Below are 22,328 nucleotides of genomic sequence, written 5' to 3'. Positions count from 1 at the left end.
TTCAGGTTTCCCTGGTCTCCAGCCCCATCCTTCTCCTACACTCTTTATCAAAAGTCAGAAGCAAGTTTGGAGACGTCAACTCTCCCATTTTGCTCACCATCAACTACAAACTCTGGTGCTAACCAGTTTCCACCCCAAATGTGATTCTAGCTTCTTTGAGGCTTCACCTTCCCTAGTATGGAGAAGACTCTATGTCCTATACAGGTAAATGAAGAAGCAACCATTTCTCTTCTCCCTTATTTGCCCCTACTTCCCTACTCCAAGGGAGTGAATGGTTTACAGGACTGATCAGAAATTAGCAAAGCTAACTTATAATGTGGCCCAGGGTGGCCCAGCCCCCTTGAACCACAGGGGGTTCAAGGCCTCTTGAACCTCTCCTCTCTCCTCATTTCTAGTAAGGCCTCTCTCCTCATTTCTAGTTAAGACACGCACATTCTCAGAATCTCTGCTCATCTCCTCCATCTGCAACCCTTCTCCTTTGTTGAGAACACCAACTGTTGTCCAGCTCAGTTTAGACCTGGATTCATAAATTTAGTCTCTGGTGTGCAGTGAGGGAGTTATAAGGTCCTACTGTAGATGTACATCCAAGCTTGGTCTTCTAATTAACTTTATCAAGAATAAAGCTGGCATTTTTTCGCCCCCTGACTTCTGTGTCTAACTTCTCAACTGACTCTTGAGTCAGAGAGGGAAGCAGGATTTAATTTACCACCATCATTAATCCACCCCAACTACCTCTCTCCCCTCTCTGCCATGTATGCAACGATTCAAGTCTCAATGTCATTTTCCATTTCCCAAATTTGCAATGTTTTTTTTTCTTTCCCTCCATATGACTTTTAATATTTCCTTTTGTGATTCTCTTTGCCCAGAACATCCTCCTGATTTTCTCTCTTGGTTAAGTTCTACTTATCTGTCAAGACTAATAACAATGCATTTCTAAAACCACATCATAAAGCAGATTGTGCATCTTCATGCATGTGTGCGAGGTAAGTTACTTCAGTCATGTCCGGCTCTTTGTGACCCCATGGACTGTAGCCTGCCAGTCTCCTCTGTCCATGGGATTCTCCAGGCAAGAATACAGGAATAGGTCACCAAGCCCTCCTCCAGGGGATTGTCCCGACCCAAGGGTTGAACCCAAGTCTTGTGTCTCCTGCATTGGCAGGTGGGTTCTTTACCACTAATGCCACCTGGGCAGCCTGTATTTCCATAATTTACATGTAATGACTGGAAGTTGTTTTTGAATAAAGATCTGTTGCCAAAAAAAGACACACTTTCTATAATACTCTATAAATGATTTTTTTTAAATCTCAGTTTTATTTATTTATTTTACAATATTGTATTGGTTTTGCCATATGTTGACATGAATCCACCATGGGTATACATGTGTTCCCCATCCTGAACGCCCCCTCCCACCTCCCTCCCTATACCATCCCTCTGGGTTAGGCCAGTGCACCAGCCCTGAGCACCCTGTATCATGCATCAAACCTGGACTGGCGATTCATTTCATATGTGATAATTTACATGTTTCAATGCTTTTCTCCCAAATCATCCCACCCTCGCTCTCTCCTGCAGAGTCCAAAAGACTGTTCTATGCATCTGTGTCTCTTTTGCTGTCTTGCATACAGGGTTATTGTTACCATCTTCCTAAATTCCATGTATATGCATTAGTATACTGTATTGGTGTTTTTCCTTCTGGCTTACTTCACTCTGTATAATAGGCTCCAGTTTCATCCACCTCATTAGAACTGATTCAAATGTTATTTTTAAGAGTAAATTATTTTCTGAGTTTTACAAGGTACATAAAAAGCTATTCCAAAGCTATTCTGTATTGATTTTACACAGAATCACAAAGGCAAATAAGTGAACATAGAACCCATGAAAAATAGAACCTTATAAAAATAATGGCCAATTTAAACACATACTAGCAATTTAACCACTAATAAAATGATTAATTTGTGCCATTACCTTCCTTAGATGTTAAACATAATCCTTATTATTTGCTATTGCTTTTATGGTCCACAAAACATTAAAAAAGCTGGTCAGACAATCAAATGTGTTTCTGTCTCCTAGAAAAGGAGCTTATTATTCATTATTAAAGAAAAGAGGAGTCATTGGACAATTGAAGGCTTAAAAAACTTTATGTAGGATTATGAAAAATGGTCTCTGAAATCTGCAGTTTGTTCATTTTATCCTTTAAACTGCATCCACACAACAGTTCCCTGGAAGGGGAAAAATCATTCAAAATAGAGAAAAACACTAAAGGAGACTTTGTTACACCCTTTTAAAAGGTGATTTTTGGCGAGTGTGTCTGCCTTCATCACAGCGATATGAGGAAGTTGTCCCACAGCTTGGAATGGTTTCCCTACCTCCACTCCCTGCCACACCCCCCTTAAACTCCAGTCACTATTCTGGCAGTCAGCGTTCTTAACTACAAACAGAACACTGATTCTGGTTAACTTCTTCAAAAAAGGGAGTTGTCAGGAAAAGAGGTGGTTCACAGAATCTCACAGCAGTTTCTGGAGCCAGGTGGCATCTAGGAGAAGCCAGGTGGTAGAAGCCCAGCCAAGTTACACCTCAGAACTGTCTGGTTAGGCTGAGCTCCTGCTCCTGTTGGGCACCAACATCTGACATTTGTTACTGATTGACTGATTTTTGTCTTTTTATTTTGTGCCAAAAAGGAATATAAATTGTTCCTCTCTTTTGTGTCACAGAAAGAGCATGGGAATATCTGAGCTGAGCTCAGGTCTTATGTTCTCAAAATTTCACAGAAAAAGGCGAAGTTCGGCTCCATCCAAGGCTTACACAAGGGCGGGTTTCCAAATGCAGGAGTGCCAATGCTGGACAGTCACAAGCAACTAGTTTCATCACTATTTACTTTTTGAGTTTTAAACCTGAATTTTACTTCCTCAGGGAAGACATCCATGACCTTCCCGATTCAGGAGAGCACCCCTGCCCCTGCCATCCCCATTAAATGGTTTCATAGCAACCCATAACTTCTTTCTGGCACACTTACTGTATTTCCAATTAATTATTGGAATTAATTAATTATTAGAATCAATTAGAAGCAGCTAATTATTTTGGATAATTATTTTATCCATCTAAATTATCTATTTGAAAGAAAAGGGACTACATGTTTCCACTATTGCTTTATTTTTAGTGCCAAACACAGGGTCTAGAATGTGGTCGGTGTGCTCTATATATCTGGCAGACTGTCTCTATTTCTACATTTCTTATGTTTTATTTCTAAGTGATAGCTATTCCCCCCTTCTCCCTCGTTGATGCTGACTTCTGGATAATTTCTACTATCCAAGTTACTTACTTTTCCTTCACCTGTGTCTAAGAGGCTGTTTAACATATTCAAAGAATTCCTTATTTCAACAATCATGTTTTATTTCTAAAAGCTCTATTGGAGGGAATTCCCTGGTTGGAGAACTAAGATCCCACAAGCTGCACAGTATGGTCAATAAATAAAGTTTAAATTCTTAAAAAATATGACTTTTCAATTGTGATTTTTCCTTCATTTTACTTTCATTTTTTCCCCTTTGAATACATCAAATAAATTTATTTTGTATTCTGTCCCTGATAAACATAATAATTTTGCAGATCTTGTTCTGTAGATTGTTATTTTCCATTATCATCCTGGTGGCTTATTATGTGTTGTTTAGTAATTTTCATTAAGAGTTTATGATCTTTGGGTATTTATCAGGGGAAATCCTTTGATATTTTGATTTAAATTGCATTTTCCTGAGAAAGATTTTTTCTTTTGTTGTTGTTGTTATATATGTAATATGGATTTTCTTCCGAAAACACAGAGGTGGTTAGAACTTTTTAGGGGATATTTTCTCTCTTTTTCTGCCTTTTAGAGCCAAGGCCAGGACAGATACATATCTCTGTCCTCTTCCTATGTGAACTTTTTTCTTCCTCTAATTAAGCCATGGGAGATGTTTCCCTATGGGATCCAGTATTATGAGTCAATAATGGTATCAAAGTCCCAACCTGCTTGATTCCCTGGCTTTATCTCCTGTGTCCTGCATAGGCAACGCAGATAAACTCCAGATCTGGGCCACAGGAAATCGACTAGCTCCCCAGGGACAAACCCCAGGTCCAGTGCTTGTGCACCCCTCTGGGTTCTTCTCTTCTGCTCTCACATGAATTCACTTAGTATCTGCCCCCTCAAATATCAACAAATAGATGACTTCTATATTTTATTCTAAATTCTTAGTTTGCCATAGTAGAGTTTTTTCTGCATATAAAGTTTGCAAGATTGCTGGAAATAGCTAGTCTTAATAAAAATATATTGGGTGATGAATAAGTGAATACACTGACTTCTGCTCTGATGAACAGAGATGATTCTTCCTTATTCATTCATTGCTGAGCCATTGCCCTATATCTGCAAAACAGTTATTTAAGAGGGAGAAATGCAGTGGGTAAGAAATTATGTACTAAAGAGAAACACCTATTTTCTTCATAAAAATAAACCTCAGAAACATCATCTAAATCTGGAACTGGAAAAAAGTTTCTCTGAGTAGTGAAGGGGAAACAGAATCCAGTCCTGTACTAGGAACTGTCCTGGCAATTTCCCCTGAGTATGCATCCTGATGCAGCATGCAGTCTCTAGAGGGCTTCTGAAAAAAAAAAAAAAAAAAAAGTGAGTGTTAGTTGCCCAGTCATGTCTGGCTCTTTGTGATCCCATGGATTGTGGCTTGCCAGGTTCCTTTGTTCATATAATTCTCCAGGCAAGAATACTGGAGTGAATAGTCTTTCCCTTCTCCAGGGGATCTTCCCAATTCAGGGATTGAACCCAGGTCTCCCACATTGTGAGCAGATGCTTTACCATCTGAGCCACCAGGGAAGTCCAGAGGGCTTCTGCTCCTCCTCAGCACTGGATAAATGACCATAAACTTTCTGCTTGGTGGTTTATCTGGAGACAAAGCCAGATGTTCCAATGTGAGTGAGAGGCTGGGGATGACAAAAGAGGAATAAGAGTAAGGAGAGAGGAAGAGGGAAGGGGGAAGAAGGAAGAAGGATGAAGGAAGGGAGAAGGAGGAGGGAGAAGGAGGAATGAGAAGGAGGAAGGAGAAAGAGGGACAGACAGCGAAGTGAACACTGTATTCTTCCAGGGCTGAGTCACATAGCATCACTTCTGCCATATTATTGGTTTGAGAAATCGCAAGTCCCTGCCTAGATGCAAGGTTAGAAAGCATAGACACCATCTCTTTATTGGAGGACAGCTTTCCTTCCATTTTATTAAGAGCACCTGGGATGTAAGATGTGTGTATATGTGTGTGCACATGTGCACGTGTGTGCATGTGCTAGAATGCTATCTTTGGAAAGAATAACCTGCCACACATGCACACTGTATAGTTGTTATAAACACAGTATTACATAGGAAACACCCAGCATAAGGCCAGGACTCTGAAGTTGCTTTATATGCATTAATTCTTTTTCTTCTTGATTTACTCCCATGTATAGAAGGTCAGTTTTTGTGCTTTTGGACTTCGTGTGAATCAAATCTTAAAGTATGCACTCTTTTGCCTTGGCTTCTTTTGCTCCATAATAGGTTTGTGACATTTATTTAACTTTCATGAACCTTCTTGGCATATTTTTAGGTATACATATGCACTTATTTTATTTGGTATATATCTAAGTATATAATTGCTGGGTCAAAATGTATGTTGAAATTTGTTAAATACTACTAATCAATTTATTGCATCATTTACAGCAATATACAATGTTCTACTATTGTACCAATGATTATAATGTAGAATTCTGCCAATATTTTATTCCTTGTTCCCAAATAATTCTTCACTCCCTGTTCCTCTTTCACCTATGTTCGATGGGTAGGTGTAATTTAAATTTATTTGCTTTAGGTTTTTTGGGCTAGGTATAAATTGGAAATAGCTTGCAGGTAATGCCATTCCCATTTTTAAGCCAAAATCTACCGACAAGAAGGTACTGGTTGGCCAGGAAGAGCCGGTTCAGTGAAAGAGAACTCTTAGGGTAAGAGAGAGTGAAAGACAGACTGTCTTAGTCAGAAAGTGGAGAGAAGTCAGTAGGAGACAGCAGGAGCAGGAGGATTTGAATAGTTGCTTATGCTCTTTTTAGTAGGGTGACCATATAATTTGTTACCCAAATCCAGACACTTTTGAGAGTGAGAAGGTTTGCTATTAATAATTATACAGGGATAATGGATGTAAATCAGGAATGTTCCAAGCAATCTAGGATTATTTTAGGCATCCTCAGTGGAAACTTACAAATGCAGTTGCTCACATATCTTTGAAAATTTCTTAGAATATTCATGTAGCAGATGACATGGAGAACAATTTTGCCATCTGAAAGATAACAGAATTTAAACCTTTAGGTACATCTCCTGTTAATACCTTGGCCTGCACACATCCATAGAGTAAGTTTGTGAAGGTGTGTGTGTGTGTATGTGTGTGTGAGTATATGTGTGTTTCTTTGCATAAGTGATACCTTAATCTCATTTATAGTGAAAGCCAGTCTATAGCCCTTGGTAGAGCTGAGGGTAGGTGGTGCTTGTGATTTTGGTGGTGGTGGGATGTCTCCACTGTTCTGAGCTGCTCATGGTGCTAGAAACATTTTGTCAGAGGTGCTTTTCATACCGCCTACAAGTCTGACCTAACATTTTTTGGTCCTATTCGCAAAGCTCCCTTTACAAATTTGGAAATAGTGGTTAAAATAAGTATGGGATCATCCTCCCTTAATGTCAAGTGTAAGTGCAAAGATTTAATAAAGGAGAGACTATCTGAACCCTCCCCGCCCCCCCAACCTCAATTCAGCACTAAACAACATGAAATCCTCAGAGTTTAGGAGAAGTTTGGGTGAACACCTGAGTCCCAAGATGCTAGGTAAACATCATCATCTGGGTTGTAAACAAAGACAGTCCAATTTCTTCCCTGTAGGGACATAACTCTGAGAAATTACCTAGGGATTGAGACTGTATCTAATCAGATCCCTGAGATCATCAAGTAGCCCAAAGTTCTCCATGAACAGCTGGGGTTCTGGTGAAAATGAGGGTTGCTCTTTCTCTTTCTCCTAAAGTTGATATATACCATCTGGGAAAATCCACCAACAGAAATCTTGGTCTATTCCTAGAGCATCTTGGAGACTGGGGTCTGTAAAAGCTCTGATTCTCAGCACCAGGGGAATCAGAAGAGTTAAAACGTGAGGTTGTCTGCTTTATGCACTAACACCACTTTCTCTTTTAAGCTAATGGAAAAAGAGATTACTTAATGGCCAGGACTGAAGGGCAGGGAGGAGGAAGGTGAATGTCTGACTCCCATTTTTCCTGATGGTTTTCTTTTAAATTCACAATCAAGGGGTCTGAAAAATACTGATCCCCTCTTTACTCTTGAAACTGATTCTGGTGTCAGATGCAGTAAAGGGACTAAAAGGAGGAAGGCAGGAGGTGTAGAGAGAGGGGACAACTCTTGGCTTTCTCTCAGGTGGGACCTCTTATGTGGTTGGGAGGGGGCGGCAGCGTGAATGAGACAATGTGGGACAGGAGAGCCTGTCTCAGAGTCTGAGGCACAGTAGGTTCAGGTTGTACTCCTGGCTCTTGGAAGGTCTTTCTGAGAGCCGCTGGGCAGCCAATTCAGGTGCTCCATCTCCTCATCTCCCGAGTGCAGACAGAATTCTTGCTGCCCATGCTAACAGACTCTAGCCTGGATTCTTGATCAGCCCAGGAGAGCTAAGATGCAGTCACAGACACATTGTCAATAGCTTGGCAGGGCCGGGGTGGGGGGAGGGCATATAGATGAGAGAAGAAAGGCAAAAAAGAAGGCATTCATGCACTGACTTATATTCTAGGCTTTTTTCCATCAGCTATGCTTGTGACTATAATCAACTGAAACGTTTTGTCTCTTGTTTCCACAGACAGCTCCCCAGAAGAGGATGGCTCTGGTAAACAGCTCCTCAGTAACTGAGTTCATCCTTGTGGGATTATCAGAACTATTAGAGCTTCAGCTCCCCCTCTTCCTCCTGTTCTTAGGGATCTATGTGTTCACGGTGGTGGGTAACTTGGGCCTGATCACCTTAATTGCGTTGAATTCTAGCCTTCACACTCCAATGTACTTTTTCCTCTTCAACTTGTCTTTTATAGATTTTTGTTATTCCTGTGTGTTTACCCCCAAGATGCTAATTGATTTCATATCAGAAAATATCATTTCTTATGTGGGATGTATGACACAACTATTCTTCTTCTGTTTCTTTGTCAATTCTGAGTGCTACGTGTTGGTATCGATGGCTTATGATCGCTTTGTGGCTATTTGCAATCCTCTGCTGTACACGGTCACCATGTCCCCTCAGGTCTGTTCGCTGATGATGCTTGGTTCGTATATGATAGGGTTTGCTGGGGCCATGGCCCACACCGGAAGCATGTTGAGACTGACCTTCTGTGATTCCAACATCGTCGACCACTATCTGTGTGAAGTTCTCCCCCTCTTGCAGCTCTCCTGCACCAGGACTCACATCAATGAGCTGGTGTTTTTTATTGTTGTTGGAGGGGTCATCACAATATCCAGTATCAGCATCTTCATCTCATATGCTCTGATTCTCTCCAGTATCCTCCGTATTCCTTCCACTGAGGGCAGGTCCAAAGCCTTCAGCACGTGTGGCTCCCACGTAGTTGCTGTGGCTCTGTTCTTTGGGTCAGGGGCATTCACCTATTTAACAACCTCTTTTCCTGGATCAAAGGACCGGGGTAAATTTGCCTCAGTCTTCTACACCAATGTGGTTCCCATGCTTAACCCTTTGATCTACAGTCTGAGGAATAAGGATGTTAAACTTGCTCTGAGAAAAACCCTGAAGACAGTTCTCTTCTGAAATGGTTCTGTTTGCATCAGTCACTTATTGGTAAGCATCATGCTCAAGAATATTTTATCTACATGTGGAGGACTCTTAGTCTTTCTTTTTTAAGTGAAGTCTCCTCTCTATTTAAAAAAAATTGCAAACTTCTTACTTGTACTCTTTTTGATGTTTATACTATTTCAACTGGTTCACTGCATGCAAGTTAGCATCTATTAGGTGCCTATTGTTTATTGGACTCTATATTAGGTGCAAGAGATGAGTAAGATGAGACTCTATGCCTTCCATCCTTTTCTTGGTAGGCTAAATGGGTTTGTTCAAACAGCTTTTCTGGCTGGGAGATGGGGCAGGTGGTCGTATAAAAATCCTGGAGAATGAATTTATTTTTCTTCAGTTATGAGGACAGGCTTACCAAAGATGAAAGGTAGCTATAACTTGGGCGATAAGTAAGATAGCCTTCCAACTCCTAGAAAAGGTTTGCTTGGCTAGGAGAAATGTAAATCATCTCTTTCATATACATCCACGTCCGTATAAGAGAAAGCCTCATCTAAGAGCTGTTTATATGGCCTGAAATGTAAGATAAATCAAACCTAAATCTTTCTTTTCAAAGTTTCAAAATGCTTAGGCCATGGATTAGTAACCATGGGGCAGGTGGTTTATGACTGGGCCAAATTCTTGGGCTCTGGGGTCTAAGTCTGAAAGCAAAATAATAAGAGAGAAATTCCATGGATTTACAACATGTTGTTAACTGCTAACCTCTATCCTGCCCTGGAGGTACTGTGCATATTATAGACATTTAGAACAATTCTTTTTTTCTTTACAGTAGATTTAGATTTTATTGCTTCTGAGACTCTGTGTGTGTGTGTGTGTGTGTGTGTATGTATGTGTGTTACAGTTAATTATTAGAGAATCAGGAAGAAAGAGGAGTCACTTATATTTTGTGCTTGCAGGAAGGCTTGAAAGGGATCCCAGTTTTTTTTTTATTTACTTTATTTTATTTTACAATACTGTATTGGTTTTGCCATACATCAACGTGAATCCACCATGGGTGTACATGAGTTCCCAATCCTGAACCCCTCTCCCACCTCCCTCTCCATACCATTTCTCTCTCACTGTTTGCAGATGACATGATCCTCTACATAGAAAACCCTAAAGACTCCACCAGAAAATTACTAGAGCTAATCAATGCATACAGTAAAGTTGCAGGATATAAAATCAACACACAGAAATCCCTTGCATTCCTATACACTAATAATGAGAAAGTAGAAAAAGAAATTAAGGAAACAATTCCATTCACCATTGCAACAAAAAGAATAAAATACTTAGGAATATATCTACCTAAAGAAACTAAAGACCTATATATAGAAAACTATAAAACACTGGTGAAAGAAGTCAAAGAGGACACTAATAGATGGAGAAATATACCATGTTCATGGATCAGAAGAATCAATATAGGGATTCCAGTTTTGAGTGCCAAAGAGTGCTCTATACTACTCTGTTGAAGACTCCCCTATTCTACAATGGATAGCTCAGATTGTGAGAAGTACACCCTCACAAAGTTCCTTGTGTGTTGGAATGAAGCTGAACTTAGGGTCAAACTAACCCACATGGGGAAGCTGGAGGACCAAGACTTGTGGCGGGGTCAGAAGAATGGGATCCTCTCTGTGTAGTGTGGAACTTGGGGGTGTTCATGAGGAAACTATCTGCAAAGAGCACTTAATACTTTTGGAAGTGGGGAGTGTCACATAAAGTACTCAGTCTATATATTTTGCTTTGCTCATAATTTTCCAACTCATCCATAAAACTGGATAGTTGCACAGTGTATAGCAGCATGAGAAATGAGCAAACAAAGAGAAATAAGACCTTCCTCACATTTACCTCTCTGCTGACACCTGTTACAGCGGCAGCAATCATACTAAGAAGAAAGGTAGCTCAGGTGTTCCAGGTCATGGGCAGAAGCAAGGCTCTGAGACGGAGCTGAGAACAGCAAAGAGGAGCACCTGCAGAGTGAAACTAAGGAGGAAATGTGAAAACAAACTTATTTTCTCCATGTCTGGGCACTGTTTAAGGTGCTTTACACATATTGTGCACATGGACATAACCGGATGGTCAACACCAAAATCAGATTGATTATATTCTCTGCAGCCAAAGATGGAGAAGCTATACAGTCAGCAAGAACAAGACTGGGAGCTGACAGCAGCTCATATCATGAACTCCGTACTGCAATTATCATACTTAAATTGAAGAAAGTAGGGAAAACCACAAGACCATTTAGGTATGACCTAAATCAAATCCCTTACCATTATACACCGGAAGAGACAAATAGATTCAAGGGATTAGATCTGACAGAGTGCCTGAAGAACTATGGATGGAGGTTTGTGACATTGTACAGGAGGCAGTGATCAAGACCATCCCAAGAAAAGAAATGCAAAAAGGCAAAATGGTTGTTTGAGGAGGCCTTACAAATAGCTGAGAAAAGAAGAGAAGCTAAAGGCAAAGGAGAAAAGGAAAGATATATCCATTTGAATGCAGAGTTCCAAAGAATAGCAAGGAGAGACAAGAAAGCCTTCCTCAGTGATCAATGCAAAGAAGTAGAGGAAAACAATAGTGGGAAAGACTAGAGATCTCTTCAGGAAAGTTAGAGATAACAAGGGAACATTTCATGCAAAAACGGACACAATAAAGGACAAAATGGAATGGTCCTAACAGAAGCAGAAGTTATTAAGAAAATGTGGCAAGAACACACAGAACTGTACAAAAAAGATCTTCATGTCCCAGGTAACCACAACGGTGTGATCACTCACCTAGAGCCAGACATCCTGGGATGTGAAGTCAAGTGGGCCTTAGGAAGCATCACTACAAACAAAGCTAGTGGAGGTGATGGAGGTCCAGTTGAGCTATTTCAAATCCTAAAAGATGATGCTGTGAAAGTGCTGCACTCAATATGTCAGCAAATTTGGAAAACTCAGCAGTGGCCACAAGACTAGAAAAGGTCAGTCTTCATTCCAGTTCCAAAGAAAGGCAATGCCAAAGAATGTTCACACTACCACACAATTGCACTCATCTCACATGCTAGCAAAGTAATGCTCAAAATTTTCCAAGCCAGACTTCAATAGGATGTGAACTGTGAACTTCCAGATGTTCAAGCTAGATTTAGAAAAGGCAGAGGAACAAGAGATCAAATTGCCAACATCCACTGAATCATTGAAAAAGCAAGAGAGTTCCAGAAAAATATCTACTTCTGCTTTACTGATTACGCCAAAGCTTTTGACTGTGTGGATCACAACAAACTGGAAAATTCTACAAGAGATTGGAATACCAGACCACCTGACCTGCTTCCTGAGAAATCTGTATGCAGAACAAGAAGCAATAGTTAGAACTGGACATGAAACAACAGGCTAGTTCCAAATTGGTAAAGGAGTACATCAAGGCTGTATATTGTCATGTTGCTTATTTAACTTCTATGCAGAGTACGTCATGCGAAATGCTGGGTTGGAGGAAGCACAAGCTGGAATCAAGATTGCAGGGAGAAATATCAGTAACATCAGATAGGCAGATGACACCACCCTTATGACAGAAAGTGCAGAAGAACTAAAGAGCCTCTTGATGAAAATGAAAGAGGAGAGTGAAAAATTTGGCTTAAAACTCAACATTCAGAAAACTAAGATCATGTTATCTGGTCCCATCACTTTATGGCAAATAGATGGGGAAAGTGAAAACAGTGACAGAGTTTATTTTTGGGGGCTCCAAAATCACTGCAGATGGTGACTGCAGCCATGAAATTAAAAGACACTTGCTCCTTGGAAGAAAAGCTATGACCAACCTAGACAGCTTTAAGAAGCAAAGACATTACTTTGCCAACAAAGGTCCATCTAGTCAAAGCTATGGTTTTTCCAGTAGTCATGTATGGATGTGAGACTTGGACTGTGAAGAAGGCTGAGTGCTGAAGAACTGATGCTTTTGAACTGTGGTGTTGGAGAAAACTCTTGAGAGTCCCCTGGACTGCAAGGAGATCCAACCAGTCCATCCTAAAGGAAATCAGTCCTGAATATTCATTGGAAGGCCTGATGTTGAAGCTGAAACTCCAATACTTTGGCCACCTGATGCAACGAACTGACTCATTTGAAAAGACCCTGATGCTGGGAAACATTGAAGGCAGGGGATAAGGACAACAGAGGATGAGATAGTTGGATGGCATTACTGACTCAATGGACATGAGTTTGAGCAAGCTCTGGCAGTTGGCCATGGACAGTTAAGCCTAGTGTGTTGCAGTCCATGGTGTCACAAAGAGTCAGACGTAACTGAGCAACTGAACTGAACTAAACTAGTAGCTCAGTCATGTCCAACTCTTTGGGACCCCATGGACTGTAGCCCACCAGGATCTTAAGTCCATGGGGAATTTCCAGGACAGGAATACTGGAGTGGATTACCATGCCCTCTTCCAGTGGATCTTCCCAACCCAGAGATCGAACACTTGTCTCCTGCATTGCTGGAAGATTCTCCAGCATTGCAGGCAGATTCTTTACCATCTGAACCACCAAGAAAGTCCTCACACATATTACTACTGGAGAAACCACAGCTTTGACTATACAGATATTTGTTGGCAAAGTGATTTCTCTTTAATATGCTGTCTAGATTTGTCATAGCTTTCCTTCCAAGGAGCAAAAGTCTTTTAATTTCATGGCTGCAGTCACCATTTCAGTTATTTTGGAGCCCAAGAAAATAACGTCTGTCACTGGCTCCAATTTTTCCTCTTCTATTTGCCATGGAGTGATGGGATCAGATACCATGATCTTAGTTTTTTGAATGATGAGTTTCAAGCCAGCTTTTTCATTCTCTTCTTTCACCCTTATCAAGAGATATTTTTAGTTCCTGTTTACTTTCTGCCAACAGGATGGTATCATCTGCATATCTGAGATTGTTGATATTTCTTCAGGCAATCTTGATTCCAGCTTCAGCTTCATCCAGCCCAGCATTTCACATGATGTACTCTGCATATATGTTAAATAAGTGGTGACAATGTACAGCCTTGATGTACTCCTTTTCAGTTTTGAGCCAGTTCCATGTTTGGTTCTAACCATTGTTTCTTGTTCTGCATACAGGTTTCTCAGGAGACAGGTAAGGTTGTCTGGTACTCCCATCTTTTTAAGAATTTTCCATAGTTTGTTGTGATCCACACAGTCAAAGGCTTGAACAGAGTCAATGAAGCAGAGAAAGATGTTTTTCTGGAACTCCTTTCTCTATGACCCAACAGATATTGCAATTTGATCTCTGCTTCCTCTGCCTTTTCTCAACCCAAATTTTACATCTGAAAGTTCTTGGTTCATGTGCTACTCAAGCCAAGCTTGAACGATTTTGAGCATAACTTTGCTATCATGTGAAATGCGCACAGTTGTACAGTAGTTTGAACATTCTTTGATATTGCTATTCTTTGGACTGTGAGGAGATCAAGACAGCCAGTCCTGACAGAAATAAACCCTAAATATTCATTGGAAGGATGATCGCTGAAGCTCCAATTCTTTGGCCAACTGATTTGAAGAGCTGAGTCATTGGAAAATATCCTGATGCTAGGAGAGATTGAAGGTAAAAGGAGAAGGTGGTGGCAGATGGTTATATATCATCACCGAATCAATGGACATGAATTTGAACAAACTGTGGGAGATAGTGGAAGAAAGAGAAGCCTAGTGCACTTTAGTCCATGGGGTGGTAAAGAGTTGAACACGACTTAGTGACTGAATGACAACAACATATATTAACTCACTGAAGTTGTGTTAATACTCTGGACTGACTTTTAGTCAGTCTTTTGGACTTAGCTGAGGACTGTCTACATCTAGGCATGTGGAGACCTGGGGATATATTAGTAACAGTCAAGAATAAGGAAGGATAAGAATAAATATAATTTGATACACATTAAAGAAAAAATTACCATTGGTATAAATGAGTGGAAATAAGGAATATATCAGAACCATAAGGATGTGAGTGGAAAGGGATATTTAGGAGATAAGTCCATTAAAGCCTAACAATAATTTTCTTTAGGTGCATCCCATATTTGCACTGAGGTGACTGGAGGTGAAGGTATAAGTACTTAATGAGGTGGGCTTGGATTCTTTTGTCACTGAAAATCTGAAATGGCAAAAAACTCAGAGGCACTTTTCCTGGTTTCTGTAACAGCCAGTAGGAGCCATTTATTGCTCCCCCAGAAAAGACAGCATTTTATAAATTATGAAGATCTTCACCTCTCTCACAAACTAAGGATAGGTCATCTTGCATACCCTTTTAGGCTGGTGATGAGGAACTCTTGGTTCTTAAATGGTCAACAAATAGGAGCAAGCTTGGGGACTTGCACATAACAGTAAGTGAAAAATATGATTTGCTGCTCTGATAGGTACCCTAAAGGATGTCTCTCTGCCACAATACCAAAATTCCGTCACCTCATGACATCATGACAACTTGACTTTCAGCAAGTAAAACTTTCTCTTTAGGAAACATGATTAAAGTCAGGATTCCTCTGGGTTCACTCTTTGGTCTACTCTTTTGGGTTCTTCCTTGGACATCTCTCCAGCTCCCATGGTTCCAACAACCACATGCTTGATCCTAAATCCATAACTCTGGTTTAGATCTATGTTTATAACCTATAATTAATTGTAGTTGGAAATATAAAAGTATTGTCAGATACCAAACAGAATTAGGTAATGATTAGGTGGTGACAGTTTTGGAGAACAGAGAAGAATAAACTGTTCTTGATATCTACACATTCTCCTACATTCCAAATAAGTAGGAAAATACAGAGGTGAGTGACAGATGCCAAGTCCAGGAAGAACTTTCAGGTGGAGGTTGGGAATGAAAGGCACTCCCGACTCTGTGGGGCAGTGATGACAGGATAGTGCTAAGCCCCAGCCCATGTATTAGATAAACATTGCCCTCTCTCCCCTCGTATGGCCGTAAATGAAATATATCATTTACTCACTGCTTCAGCTACTGATAACATAAGTCTGACTGCAGTGGTTTAAGCATATGAGGGTTTATTTCTCTCTAACATAAAAGGCATCTCGAGGTAGGCAGTCCAGCGCAGATATGGTGGAGTGAGTCCTCAAGGACTTAGTGTCTCTTTCTTCTCTTCTCAGTAGTGGCTTCATTCTAGTGGATGCATCAAGGTTTCCACATGGCTGCTAGCCTCATATGGTTTTGTCCACAGCCCAAGCAGCAAGAAGACAAAGGGGCAAAGGAGGGCAAAGGGTGCTTTTACTGACATCTCACAAACCACACCTACTTACACAGTAAACTGGGAAACTTGGCATTCAATTCAGAAAATTGCCACCCACGGAAAAAAATTAGGATTTTGTTATTAGTCCCTGCTTATTTAGCTTATATGCAGAGTACATCATGAGAAATGCTGGGCTGGAAGAAGCACAAGCTGGAGTCAAGATTGCCGGGAGAAATATCAATAATCTCAGATATGCAGATGACACCACCCTTATGGCAGAAAGTGAAGAGGAACTGAAAAGCCTCTTGATGAAAGTGAAAGTGGAGAGTGAAAAAGTTGGCTTAAAGCTCAACATTCAGAAAACGAAGATCATGGCATCTAGTCCCATCACTTCATGGGAAATAGATGGGGAAACAGTGGAAACAGTATCAGACTTTTTTTTTTGGGCTCCAAGATCACTGCAGATAGTGACTGCAGCCATGAAATTAAAAGACGCTTACTCCTTGGAATAAAAGTTATGACCAACCTAGATAGCATATTCAAAAGCAGAGACATTACTTTGCTGACTAAGGTCCGTCTAGTCAAGGCTATGATTTTTCCTGTGGTCATGTATGGATGTGAGAGTTGGACTGTGACAAAGGCTGAGCGCCAAAGAATTGATGGTTTTGAACTGTGGTGTTGGAGAAGACTCTTGAGAGTCCCTTGGACTGCAAGGACATCCAACCAGTCCATTCTGAAGGAGATCAGCCCTGGGATTTCTTTGGAAGGAATGATGCTAAAGCTGAAACTCCAGTACTTTGGCCACCTCACGTGAAGAGTTGACTCATTGGAAAAGACTCTGATGATGGGAGGTAATGGGGGCAGGAGGAGAAGGGGACGACAGAGGATGAGATGGCTGGATGGCATCACTGACTCGATGGATGTGAGTCTGACTGAACTCTGGGAGTTGGTGATGGACAGGGAGGCCTGGCGTGGTGCGATTCATGGGGTCGCAAAGAGTCAGACACGACTGAGCGACTGAAGTGAACTGAACTGAAGAGAGTAAATGGCTACTGGGTAGGCAGTCAGCAATCTCTACCACCTGCCAGGAGATAGCAGGTCAGAAGTGAGCACTTTCTATTCCTATTATTGCTTCCTTAATTAGCTCACTCTATGAGAAAACAACAGATTAACTTGATAGATGAGACTGAAAAAGACTGATGAGTTGGTCATTGAGGGAACAGTACCCAGTATCTCTTCATCACTCTCTTGTTTGTATTTAATTAAGGCAAACACTTAGAAAGTACAAGCCAGATATGTGCTATTTCATTTCCACCTTCTCTTCCTGTCCCTTACTGGGTGAAGCTAGGGTCCAGGTTCTGAGATGCAGGTTTAAGTCCTGACACTGCTTTCCTTAATCAGTTTTGCTATTGATAAAGATGTAATGGTATTTTGATCCTCCTCTCTCTCCTTGTACTTGGCCTCAATAGTAAGATTTCATATGGGAAGAGATTGAGTTATTAATATTGCTAATCTCTTAAATTGTGATTACCTTTGTGCTTTTAGTATAAAGGGACTTCTGGTAATTGAAGCTCTTATTTTCTTATGCTCAGAGACACTCCCTCTTGACTTGCATGGTTATTAGAAAGTGTAGGGGAGGAGCAGAAACTTTCTTCTATCCATCTCAGGTTCATTGACTAGCGCACCAAAATTAGAATGATGAAAGAGAGATTAACAAGAGAAAAATGAAAGAAATGAATTAACATGTGTGCTGGGCACACACACAGGGGCACTTGAGGGTGAGTAACTCCAAGGAGTGGATAGAACTTGGGCTTAAATAGTATTTTAACAAAGAACAATAAATTTGTAGAGAAGTTACAAGATAATGGAAACAGGCTTTGAGCTTCTGGGGTGGCAAACTGTGGGAAGGTATTGATAAATATATGAGGAAAACTAATGGAAGACAAGGTCTATTGAGTAATGTTTTTAATGTAGGTTCTGCTGGTGAGGTCTTTGGGCTTAGAAGAGTTTAGAGTTTTCTCCAGTGATTAATTTCTGTCTCTTCTGGGAAAGAAGGAAAGGAACACATTTACACATTTATGTCCTGATTTTAGGTCAAGAGGGAGAGATTTTTTTATAAATACTTTTTCTCAATAGTCTTCAGTTTAAAATAATCCTTTATACCAGCATGGTATATTTGGGTAGTATATATCCTGCTGCCATTCAAAACCTACTAAGAACAAAGTTACTGAGAGTACATGAAAATGCAACTCAAATAGGGGCATGGTCAGAGGGACTCACTGACAGCTAATAGGGAAATATGACCAGTTTCCCTGGTAGCTCAGCTGGTAAAGCATCCACCTGCAATGCAGGAGACCTCTGGTTTGATTCCTGGGTTGGGAAGATGCCCTGGAGGAGGGATAGGCTACCCACTCCAGTATTCTTGCCTGGAAAATCCCACGGACAGAGAAGCCTGGCAGGCTACAGTCCATGGGGTTGCAAAGAGTCAGACATGACTGAGCGACCAAGCACAGCACAGGGAAATAGGACAAGAAAAATTAGGCCAGGAAATCTGTAATTTCACAGAAAAGCAAGGCGACTTGCTTACCTTTTAAGATTCATCCAAACAGTTACGGGTTCAACGTATATCCACTTAATTCTCACTACGTTACAGGTGGAGAATTCACGATTTCACTTAAATGGAATCATTAGGACTGGAAACTGTCTTTTTTCCCCATTAAAATGTACAACTGTATGCCCTAATTAATAAATAAGCTAAGGAGGGTTTGATTGATACTACTTTCTGAAAACTGAGAATCCTAATTAGAACATATCCCTAATTAGAACAATCTGACATCTCCTTGGAGGCAGGACAAGAGTAATTAACAAGATGACAATCAGTAAAGAATAAATATATTTAATAGTGTAAAACAGACATTAAAGAGTATTCATTTTTGGCTAAAACTTGGTGGTGGAGAAAAAGGAGCAGAGGGGAAAAGAAGAGGAAATGTATTAGTTGCATCATTAATTATAATGAGGAATTAATAGATACAGTAAGGGAATTTTATAGTTATTATAAAAGCATGTACCATCACAAAAAAATACAAGCTTTTCTAAGTATCAAAATTTCATACACATAAGGAAGAAGAAAGGCAAATTATATAGTTACTTAATGTAAATAAGAAATGAGATATCATAACATAAAATATTATGACAGAACTAGAGCAAACATATATACATAAATATAAATGTCCTAACCTCTTTATTAGTTAAAAAAGTATTAGGCTGGATCATAAAGTAAAATACAAATCCATGTTACATACAAAAACCTAACTAAAACCAAGTGATTCAGAAAGATGGAAAATAAAACAGTGGCCAAACATATAAGTAAATGCAAACAAATGAACAAGTAGTATGGGTATCAGTTAGAATGGAAGTCAGGTCAAAACTAGTAAGCACCCTTAATAATGTTAAGGGTAAAGTTTACAATGTATATGTGAGAGTTGTGACTCTCTATGTCCTAAATAAAGAAACAGCAGGAGTGGTAAGAAGAAATAAACACACTAATGGAGGGAAACTTTAAGTTACCGTTCTCAGTTCATGATAAAACAAATTTACTGAGAAACAAAAAAATTTTACATGATAAATATATAAAACATGTGTATGTGTACATGTATATGTGTAGTTCTGTTTCCAAGAAGCTAGAACCACACCTTCTTACTAAGCAGTCAAGACAGCCACATAAAATGAATAGGTATTTGGTCACAAAAGCAAACCTCAATCAATGTTATGTGTTAGAAAGAGTCCAGATAATGTCCTCTAGTGAAGTGAAGTCTCTCAGTTGTGTCCGACTCTTTGCGACCCCATCAGCTGTAGCCTACGAGGTTCCTCCGTCCGGGGGATTCTCCCTCCAGGCAAGAATACTGGAGTGGGTTACCATTTCCTTCTCCAACTGTGTAATTAAACTTAATTACTTAAGTAATTAAGAAAACAAAAGTTCTTTATTATTTGAATATTAAAAGCTATTTTTAAAGGTGCTTATAGGTAAGAGAAAAATGCAAAATGACAAAACATTTAGAAAATGGATGTGAAAATTTGTAACATTGCACAACTCATGGGATATGTGTACTGCTAAAACAGGAATATAACATGTAACTTTAAATACTGTATAATAAATGGAACAATGAAAATAAACTAAGCACTTAATCAGGAAAAAATCATAAAATTAATTAAAATAGAGGGTAGGAAAATAGTTTAAAATATTGAATTATTAATAGAAAATGAATCAATCAATAAATAGCTTTTCTTTGCAAAATTGCTACATCTTTTACTACTATTTATTCTAAATTCAGACAAAAGGGAGGGCAAATACTAAATTTAAGAAATATTGGAGAAATAGAAATAGAGGAAATAAAAAAAATCCAAACTATTTTGCTTTGTTCTATTCAAATGGATTAAAAGGCTTGGAATAAATAGTGCATTTCCTAGGAAAATAATGCTGGAACATATAGGAAACCTGACAAGTCCAATTCCATAAAATAAACTTGTCAAGAGTTATGTTACAAAAGTTACCACTCACAAGTGGTTTCACAGGAGAATTCACCAAAGAACAAATAATTCCAATACTATATAAACTAATCTAAAGCCTCAAAAAAGAAGAAATGCTTCAAAATTATTTTTATAAGTATAACACCAATGCCAAAGTCTACAAAATTGCATACAAAAAAGGACCAACTTCATTTTTGAATATGATCACAAAAATCCCAAATAAAATATTAGCAGTTATTTCAACAAGATAAAAAACAGAGGTTCATCACGTCTAAGCAGAGTTTTTCACATGGGTACATGGATGGTTCAGTATTAGGAAATCTACTAATATTTGTTAATAGAACTAAAGAGAAAACTCTTATGATCAACTCTGTAGATGCTGAGAAGATACTATTAAAAATCATCATCATATAATGTTGACTAAAATCACCTAAAAAATAGGTCTTGACAGAGGCAATCTGAAGTTTGGACCTCTCTCTGTCTCTCTCTCAGCTAGGACTAAGAACCCTATTGAGTGTATTCCACTTTTATTTATTTCTAGCTATACATATATATAGTGTTCATCAAACTGCCCTCTTTGGACTAAATTCACAGAGAATTTCATATGTCGAATTTCTTTCCTGGCCCTGAGAATCTCATGCTGTATTAGATAAAATGTAACATTTCACTGTCTTATTGATTTGAATTTATAACTCTTTTTATTTTATTTTTCCAAGTTCTAGACATATAGTCTGGGTTCCATAATTTTAAAAGCAAAAATCATAGTATATTGTTCAAGGACCAAAGAGCTATCTGCAGCATGAAGTTTCTTTGTTTTCTTAATTGGGCAAAACAGCTCCCTGGTGCAAATTAAGATCTTTTATTCCTCTTTGAAAAATGAAAGAAATGTGGGAGAGAAACTTCCTAGCAGTGAACTGAATACTTTTCCATGCAACTTTGACTTGTTTTTATCTTTTACCAAGGTAGAAATAATGTGTATTCTCCTGGCTAAAATGCACGAGTAAACTGAATTTCAGAGTTAAGAATCTGCTTGAAGGTCACCAGAATGTAGCAGATCCCATTTTAAACTCCACTTTACTTGGCTCCAACTCCTGTGCTTTTCTGCACCAATACACATTGCCTTCTAGAAAAGAATGTAAAAAAATAGGACTATGAAATAGAGAAATATGAGAGGAACAGAGTGGACAATCTGGAGAAATGGTTCTAAGTCAGCATGAAAGAGAGCATAGACTCAGTGTTGGTACCCCAAATATAGTTTTCTTTTTGATTTAGATTCCAAAGTAGAAACTTGTACATGTTCTTAAAAAGTTCGTCTCCAGGGCTGGATGAAAAAAGTCAGCTACAAGAGAACGTTTAACCTTGCTTTGTTTTCAACAATAACTCTCTTGGAGGATGGGTCAACCTCATTCTGGTAATACATCAGAATCTTCAGGGACATTGTGTATAGTAAAAAAAAAAAAATTGTCACATGATTTTGAATACTGAAAGTAAAATATGTACAAATAATGTCATAATACAATTTAGTGATATATTCTGGTAAGAATACACAAAAGACAGAATTTATCCTCTTGACACCATTTCTACTAAAAAAGGGCAAATAAGGTTACTCCTTACAGGCTTCCCTGTAGCTCAGATGGTAAATAATCTGCCTGCTGTGCAGGAGGCCCAGGTCTGATCCCTGTGTCGGGCGGATCCCCTGGAGAAGGGAATAGCAACCCATTCCAATAATCTTGCCTGGAGAATTCTGTGGGCAGTGGAGCCTGGAGGGCTACAG

General features: G+C 39.4%; 2 protein-coding genes across 3 annotated transcripts in view; one reads left to right on the top strand and one right to left on the bottom strand.

The window, feature by feature from the left end:
• The window catches only part of LOC101115413 (olfactory receptor 8A1-like), a 183,699-nt gene that overhangs the window by 102,892 nt on the left and 58,479 nt on the right, over positions 1–22,328 (bottom strand). The gene's annotated exons all lie outside the window — the stretch shown is intronic.
• On the top strand, positions 7,909–8,841 carry LOC101115168 (olfactory receptor 8B4). The gene has a single exon (XM_027959610.2). It carries the CDS (start codon positions 7,912–7,914, stop codon positions 8,839–8,841), a length of 930 nt encoding a protein of 309 aa, XP_027815411.1. The 5' UTR covers positions 7,909–7,911.

This window comes from Ovis aries, chromosome 21 (genome assembly GCF_016772045.2).
Source record: "Ovis aries strain OAR_USU_Benz2616 breed Rambouillet chromosome 21, ARS-UI_Ramb_v3.0, whole genome shotgun sequence".
Classification (NCBI taxonomy): Eukaryota; Metazoa; Chordata; class Mammalia; order Artiodactyla; family Bovidae; genus Ovis; species Ovis aries.
Note: the sequence above shows the minus strand (reverse complement) of the source record. Positions and strands in the feature narration are given on the sequence as shown.

Coding starts and splice junctions, on each gene's coding strand:
- LOC101115168 (XM_027959610.2), top strand. CDS start 7,912: ATGGCTCTGGTAAACAGCTCCTCAGTAACTGAGTTCATCCTTGTGGGA.